The following is an 8,767-nucleotide window of genomic DNA, read 5'->3' as shown; positions in this document are numbered from 1 at the left end:
GGCATGCTTGGTGTTTTTCTAACCCGGAAAACCTGTTCAATTCACAAAATGTCTTTAGTTACTCAGCCTGATGGCATCTGCCATTCTCGTAATCCACCTCGGTCGCCTCCACATAAGAGAATTCCAGCTGTGGGTGGCCTCATGTGACCAGAACATCCCACATCATCCCCATTCTTTCTACTCTACACTGGCTTGCAGTCAAGTTTTGAATAGACTATAAAATCTTAGTTCTTACTTTCCAAGCGTTACATGCCCAGGCCTCTCAATATGTCTCTGACTTGCTGTGCTCCTACACTTTGGGGCGCAGTGTTCGGTCCTCAGGTCAGGGTCTCCTAAAGATCACAAAAACTCAATTTAAAACCCGAGGAAACTTGGCGTTCCAGGCTGTGGACCCCAAACTAAGGAATAACCTGCACCAGTCAATTCAGGAGCTCAACTGTGTGGCCACTTTTAAGAAACTGTTGAAAAGCTTTTAGTTAACTGGGACGTACATGCACCCATGTTTTATTATTCTATTATTAAGTTGCACTTGTATTAATTTCTCCACTGCTCTCTACAGCACTTTGTGAATTTATCCTCGAAAAGCGCTTTATAAATAAATTACTTACTTACTGAATCCCGTGCGTCATGGCACACGAAGAGTGCTGGTCACGCCAGAGTATGCCGCTGCTTTGTGCCACTGGCGACCTCCGGCTTTCCTGACGCACAGTGTGCCTATGGGCACTGTCGCGTCCAGGAAGGTGGTCACGGGGGCAGATCTATGAGGGGCCACTGGAGTGTGGACATCTGGCGCATTTTGGAGTAATTTGGTGTTGCAAAACGTTCATTTTAATGTTAACATCACGGCTCTCTCTCGGTATTGAGCGTGGTAAATATAAAAACTGTCAGGTACGTGTGAATGCACGTGTGGCGACATACTGTTTCGCATTCAAACTCACACACTCACACACACGTACATACCTGCACGCGTGTATACGCCTGCAGGTAACGCCTAACAATTTTTTCAAAGTGTTTACATGTCACGCAGACGGTGATTGATAGTGAAGAGCACTTGACTATTGTAGCTTCACTAACGCTACAACTGCCACTACACCTGAATACTTTCATGGTTTGCTGTGCTGCATGGGGATGCTCCAATTGCTTCGAAAAAGGATGGAAAATGTATGGCTTCCCAACCGAACCAGAGAGGAGAAAGAAATGGATAGCCAAAGTCAGCAGGAGCGATCTAAAAAAAAATCACTACAATCAGATGTCCTAAAGTTATATTTAATTCATTAATTTTATTTACTATAACAAAATAAATCAATTTTAAATTTTTTATTTGTTTTTATTTTTATTTTAAAAGGTATTTCTCTAATTCCACATAGTTGGATAAAATGGCATTAATAAAGCGGGGGACAATCCACTAACATGCTTGAGCCACCATTGCTGTAAAAAAAAAAGAATCAATATAATGATTCTGGATCAGTTAAAATTTTATTTTATTTTATTTTATTTTATTTTATTTTATTTTATTTTATTTTATTTTATTTTATTTTATTTTATTTTATTTTATTTTATTTTATTTTATTTTATTTTATTTTATTTTATTTTATTTACAGTCCCTATGCGCTAGGTGGCACTAGAGGTCAGAAAGTTGTGAAGCAGTTTTTCCCTCTGAGGCTTCCGTAGTTGCGTTGCTCGCCATGTATTTGCATGTGGATGACAAACACTTCTAAAGTCAATGCGATATTTTAAGAAATGTGTGTTTATTAAGGGTATCCGTAAAGTTTTAATACACTCCTAATCATTGATAATCTAATGTCAGGCTGTCACACCATGTTTGTCCGTGCTCGTCCGTCATTGAACATGCTTTTAAAATGGAAGTCTTTCCAAGAGGTCGATAGTTTGCTGCGTGTGAGTTCATGTGTTTTATCGGTTCTGAGAAAAGGATTCAGAACATCGTCCAGCTCAGTGTTCGCTAAGGTCCGAGGAAACATCGGGAAGAATGAGATGTCTGAGAAGAAACTGGTAAGAACTGCCTGTTTTACGTAATACTTCTCCAATAAAGGGTCACAGCTTGTATTTTTGAAGCCAGTGGGTATTCCACGGTGCTATTTTAGGGTTAGTTAGTCCCAAACGTAGTTAAGGAATCTACGTATTTATAGCAAACAGAATAACTGACCAATGAGGGGCGCTCACGTGACCTAAACTGACCAATGAGGGGCGCGACGTACGATACGGCTACGTACGGATAGCTACGGCCTTTTTAAAACTGCCTCACTTAGCAAAGCTATTTTAATTGACGTTTTTTCCAACACGTATATTGAGCTGTCATTGTTAATTCAAAGTCACCTGTTAAAACTAACACAAAATAAGTGTTAATCTTGACACAATTTGTCAGTTGTTTGACATTTTGATACAACTTACTTTCAGTATTAGACTAGAAATTAGGGATGTCCCAATACAACGTTTTCCACCGATATTGCAGCCTTGAGTATTGTTCGATACCAATATGGATCCGATACAATAACGGCACGAATCCTACATACTTTTATTACATATTTTGTAGTGTGGAATGTTAGAAAAGGTTTGATCAAGTGATGTTACTCAAACAGAGAACAGTAGTCAGCAATAGTCGGGATGAGAAAAACTGACCCATTTATTATTAACCAACTGGTTACATACATTTTAACCTTCAACATAATATTTACTGTATTCTACAATTGAATAACATAAATAAAAAATAAATTATTATATCGGTTTTGATAATCTGAGATTTTAGATTCAGTCTGATAAAATCCAATTTTCGTTTTCTGGCTGATATCGGATCGACATCCGATATCCGATATCAATATTGGATCGGGACACCCTACTAAAAATTGCCAACAAAATGATCTGACCTTTAGTTTCTATGGAAGCCAGTTTTTTGCCACTAAAGAAAATTAAATAAAAATCAAGTCATAATTATGAGTTATTAAAGTCACAATTATGAGATAGAAAGTCTTATTTATGAGATATGAAATGAGCATTTGCTGCAGTCTACTGACACTGACTGTTAACCATTCTTAATTACACTTTGAATAATAATTCATTCAAAACACATATTTTGGCTGTTTATTCAGTTCTTACAATCCAACACATGGTACATAGTGTAGAAAGTAGTTGAAACACATAAATAAGTCTTTATTGCAAAATGATTCCCTCACATTTTTGCATGTTTCTTTGCAAATTTACATTAAAAATATAATTTTTCACAATTATGACTTTCAATCTTATAATTATGACTTTACTAACTCATAATTATGACTTGCCATAATGATTTTTATTTTATTGTTAATTCTTTTTAGTGGCGGAAACAGGCCTCCATAAGTTTCACTATATTTTGTAAACTAAAATTTAAAAATTAAAGCTGCTGTAGACAAAGTTTATTTTTTAAATGTTTAAAAAATCAAATAAACCTCAATGAATCAAAGATCACATGCTTTAAAAAAAGATGTACAATGTCAAAATTGTCACTCCAAAGTTTGATTTCATTTCCACTGTAAACACTTATATGTTATATATTGGAAAAAAATTGCACATTGCATTTTGGGACGTGGAGACCCGTAGACAGATGCAGAAAGTGTTTTTACTTCATTCTTATTTTGATTTCTTGAGTTTCTTCGCCAGACAAGGAGGATTTTTATTCTAGTTTTGAGACGAGTTCACAATACAATACAATTACATTTTAAATAAAAAAGATTTTTAAAATGACAGTTGGAAAAATAACCATGCTTTTAGTTGACTGGACATACTGACATACAGTACTTACTCTTATTTTGACATTTTTAACTCAACTGAAATATTAAAAATAACCCCCAATCAAGTGTGTAGATTGTGTAGTTGTTTTTTTTCTTCTTTCATTTTACCCTCCCTTGCAATACAACTTTTACTCTCATACGATTCATCTTGATGTTTTAAGATCATCTGTAAACCAAAAAAAAAAAAACACTATATTGAGTCCATGAAAACATTAGAAATGTGATGAGAAGTTCCTTTGGCAGTTTTTTGATGTGCAAACACCTACATCCAATAAATGCAGGTCAAAAATAATAATAAAAAATAAGGGTTCTGATTAATTGTTGCCTTGAGAAGATTTTAATGTTGTTTTTTTAATTGTATTTTAATAATAAAAAAAGGTTCTTCCTAATTTTTAAACATAATTTGGAATTTTAAAAGAAAATTGTTTAACTGAAGAAGTGATAGTTGCTAAAAGCTATTAACTAAATGTTGATGCATTTTCATGCTAATGCATACAATCCATCCATTGTAAATAATCAGAGGCACCATTTTTCCCCTCATTTCTATAGTTTGTCTTTATTTATATTGTTTATTTTTTCCAACATGATAACAAAATGGCGTTGGTGGTACTAAAGCCTATTTTGTGTCTTCCAGACTCGTCACTTTGTCGACCATCGGCGGGTGAAACTAGTGGCTGGTTCTGGGGGGAAAGGCATTTGCAGCTTCCACAGCGAGCCCAGAAAAGAGTGGGGGGGACCAGATGGAGGGAATGGAGGTGATGGTGGAAGCATCATCATTAAGGGTACGGTGTCCATGAAGGTCTGGTTGTTTTAAACCCAAAGTCAACATGTTTGTTTGAAGCTTTCACTAAGTGAAGACATGTTTTTTTTAATTCCTGTTTTTAGCGAACAAGTTTGTTAAGTCGTTGGCACAAGTAGTTTCAGTGTACAAAGGAGAGGACGGCCAATCAGGAGGCAGCAAGAACTGCTATGGTAGAAACGGTAACACCGTTTACATCAGCGTGAGTCCATGTGTTTCATCCCTTCTTATGTTCTGACTTCCCTGACTCCTTAATAGGGTTCATATACAGCAGACATTGGCAACTGGTGGCACTCAGTCTTAATTTTTGCAGCCCCCAAAGCAAATCTCCTAAAATTATAATTCAACAAGTAAGGAAGGAATATGAAGTGCAACATAATACACAAAATAACTCCCAAAACAGACAAATCAGCAGAAAAATGCACATAGTACACAAAAAATTCAACAAATACACAATATGACAACAAAGACAGACACAGCAACCACTTAAACAAGCACAATTACTACAAAAACATCAACACATTACAGAACAGCTCCAAAGACACACAAACTGTCAACAAAATGACAGGATAATACAGAAAACAACAACAAAAATACAGAAGGTGAATCTAGAAACACACAAATCGACAACAAAAATGCAGAAAATGACAGAAAAACACACAAAATTACAAGAACACAAAAGACAACAAAAACCACACTTAATGAGTAAAAACGAACAAAACCTCAAAGACAAAAAATGTGGCCCTAAGATCAGATGCAGTCACATTTTTGTGGCCCTGCTGTGATAGACCAGTATGACCTGATTAGGACTTGTTTTAAAGGTACCATTAGGCACTGTGGTGAAGGACCAGGGTCAAACCATTGTGGACCTTGCTGAACATGGTCAGGAGTTTGTGGCTGTGTATGGAGGAGCAGGAGGGAAAGGGAATCGATTTTTCCTGTCAAATGAAAACCGAGCCCCAATGACGGCGACCCCGGGAGTTACCGGAGAGGAGCGGGTCCTTCAACTGGAGCTACGTACCATGGCCCACGCCGGACTGGTGAGAGCAACTCAGAGATCTGAAAAGGAAACATGGCCTAAAAACCAATCTTTTTACAAGAGCTTTCTGCTAAATTATAATTTAGTGATTTTATTCGCTGTTTGTTTTATTATTACTTTTATCTGTTTAATTTTTCTGCCCTTGTTTCTGTAGCTCTTTGAGATGACTAAATGTAAAGTGCTTTTCGAATTAAAGTTATTATTATGGCCCTTGAATCTGACGATACGTTACAATTCGCTGTTTGCATGTCACGAAACAATATATACTAAACAATACAATAGCCTATACAGTCCATCACGATATCAATAATTACAAATGTCACCTTTACAAGTACAAAATGATCTAAAATACTTTTTTTTTTTTTTTTTTTTTGCGAGAACACGTAAATTGTAACTAACTGTATTTCAAGTACCAATATCAAAAACAAGTGGTATGTTTGAAGAAAAGAATCAATGGCCTGCCTCTGCAGTATGTCGAAAAAAGCCGCGGCACCCAAAACTGAATATCTGAGGCACTCTTGAGGTGTAAAAATAATTTTATTTAATACAGGAATGTCATGCCGACACCTTTCAATTCAAAGAGTTTTCATCTGGACATGATTAAAGCAAGTAAAGACAGGTCATATCGCAATTGCGTAACAAAAATGACAAAAAAGGCAAGCGTTTTTAAAAGATATGTATATATTTCATAATACTAGTATATTTATCATTGTACCCATATTACACTGTTATATGGTTAAGTGGTATGTTTATCTAACTGTCAAATTATATTTTTTAAAAAAGTTTAACTTTTTGCATTTTTGACAGATTCTCATTCTGTTAAGTTTTCATCTTCTTAAAAAAAAGTTATCAATACGTCTATAAAAGTGACCAGTATGTTTTGTGAAATAAAGTGCAATCAGCTTCCAAGCTAAAATGCATTGAGGAGTGAAGTAGTTTAACAAGGGCTGATGTGGTTCCCTGACACCTAGTGACCGGGCGTTTTCATGCTATGCATATGTTAGCGCAATAATTGTTTTTTCACTAAAAAACATGATTTAAAAAATCAATTTGGTCATTTTTTGGATCAATACGATAATCACGCAGTGAAATATGGCAATACATCAACAAATTTTTGAGAAATTTTTCTTGCACCCTTAGCGCTGAGGATAAGTGTTGTTGTTTTAATAATTCAGGTTGGGTTTCCAAACGCTGGCAAGTCTTCACTGTTGAGAGCCATCTCCAATGCCAGGCCTGCTGTTGCTGCGTACCCGTTTACAACTCTCAACCCACATGTAGGGATCATCACATACAGGGACCATGAGCAAGTTGCAGGTAGTTTTAACAAGTCAACAATGATAATAGTATATTTTTTGTTTAGTTTGAACTCGTACCTTTTTTTTTTAACCTTTGTTTTTTCCCTCCTACAGTTGCTGACATCCCAGGTATCATCAGAGGAGCCCATCTGAACCGAGGTTTGGGAATCTCCTTTCTGCGTCACATCGAGCGCTGCCGCTTCCTCCTCTTTGTTCTCGACCTGTCTGCACCAGAGCCGTGGACCCAGCTCCAGCATCTGCGCTTTGAACTCGACCAGTACGAGCCTGGCCTGTCTCTGCGGCCTCAGGCCATCGTAGCAAACAAAATGGACCTACCCGAGGCCCGCGCACAGCTGGAAATTCTGAGAAGCAATGTTACTCAGAGAGTCATACCAGTGTCAGCTCTCACTGGACAAAACACAGAGGAGCTCATACTACACCTGAGGGAGTTGTACGATGGATACCTTCAAGAAGAAGAAGATAGCAACATCGCCAGGTGGTAAAAATCACTGTTTCCTAAACATTTGCTTCAATATTTTTATCTAATTGTATATAACAATAAAACTTGTTGGTTAAAATGCATTTAAAGTTGTATTTACTGAGGAGACGTACGAAAGAATTCACATTAGAATTTAATACTCCTCCACCAAGGAGGTCATATTTTCACCAGCGTTTATTTATTTGTTTGTCTGTTAGCAGAATCACTTCACTAAGAATAACAAAGGTCAATTGACTGATTTTTCAAAAAATTCACTTGGTTATTTTGGGTTGGTTTTAGAGTTGGGGTCAATTAATTATAATCACTTAATTGGTAATTAATTACAATTATAACGTAATTATAATTGAAAGAATATGTTGCTGTCGTAGACGTAATTGAATTCATATAATCGACTTTGTAATTGCAATGAATATTTTATTAAAACTTTTATTTACAAAGTAATTGAACACAAAACTGGGGAAGCATGTCACAGTTGTATGGCTTACACATAGGCCTACGCAGTAAACAATGATATCAAGTTTACCTGTCAGTTTTCTTGAGGATCATTTATTATTAAAAAAAAAAAGATAATCGTGGCATAGACTAACTAAAAAAGGCTCATACGCCGACACCAAAAATATTAAAACCAATATTTTCATTGATTAGTTCGTCGAACGAGGTAACCAACAGATGAGAAACAAATTGAATGATAGACTATATTTCTTTGTGTATTTTACAGCTGATTTAAGACATGGGTCAAACTGAAGAGATGCTAAGCAAGAGAAAGGTTACGTTTCATGAAATTATTTATTAAAGGCTCAGTAATTGTAATTGAGAACGTAACTGTAATTGATTTCAGGGGGAAAATAATTATAATTTTTGTTGTAATAGGAAAAAATGCTGGTCACCGTAAAATTGGCTTGGAATTGAACATGGAAATTGAAGACATAATTGTAACTGACCCCAACCCTGATTGGTTCCTCAGTCATCCCCCTGAGTTTCATCTTGGTCAGAGGCTGATTGCTCAAAAATGTGGTGTCCAAACATTTGGAACAACCTATGTACCGTAAACTAATTGTGATATACATTTTTTCAAGCCTCTAAAGTGTGAATGATCATGGTACCATACTCAGGATCCAGATAACTGCTAATATCTGGAAAGAGAATATTTGGTGGTTGGCAGAGTTTTGCACTCTGAGTGCTCTTGTTATTAATACATATAGTTTCTCTATTAATAAAAGTGCAAGATCACTCACTCCAGCTTGGATCCAAAGCATGTTTCTTAACTCAAAATGACGACGTGGATGAAAAAAATATTAATGCTTGCAGTCCTGTTTTCATGTTTCAGTTTTTACTGCTAAACAAAAAAAGACT

At 36.1% G+C, this 8,767-nt stretch overlaps 1 protein-coding gene across 1 annotated transcript; it reads left to right on the top strand.

Annotated features, from left to right (window-relative positions):
* The first annotated feature begins 1,652 nt into the window (after positions 1–1,652).
* Positions 1,653–7,497, top strand: mtg2 (mitochondrial ribosome-associated GTPase 2). The gene is made up of 6 exons (XM_028453277.1): positions 1,653–2,010; positions 4,417–4,564; positions 4,668–4,783; positions 5,403–5,621; positions 6,796–6,934; positions 7,030–7,497. The coding sequence occupies exons 1-6, from the start codon at positions 1,801–1,803 to the stop codon at positions 7,416–7,418; spliced, it is 1,221 nt and encodes a 406-aa protein (XP_028309078.1). The 5' UTR covers positions 1,653–1,800; the 3' UTR covers positions 7,419–7,497.
* Positions 7,498–8,767: the final 1,270 nt, after the last annotated feature.

This window comes from Gouania willdenowi, chromosome 7, assembly GCF_900634775.1.
Source record: "Gouania willdenowi chromosome 7, fGouWil2.1, whole genome shotgun sequence".
Classification (NCBI taxonomy): domain Eukaryota; kingdom Metazoa; phylum Chordata; class Actinopteri; order Blenniiformes; family Gobiesocidae; genus Gouania; species Gouania willdenowi.
Note: the sequence above shows the minus strand (reverse complement) of the source record. Positions and strands in the feature narration are given on the sequence as shown.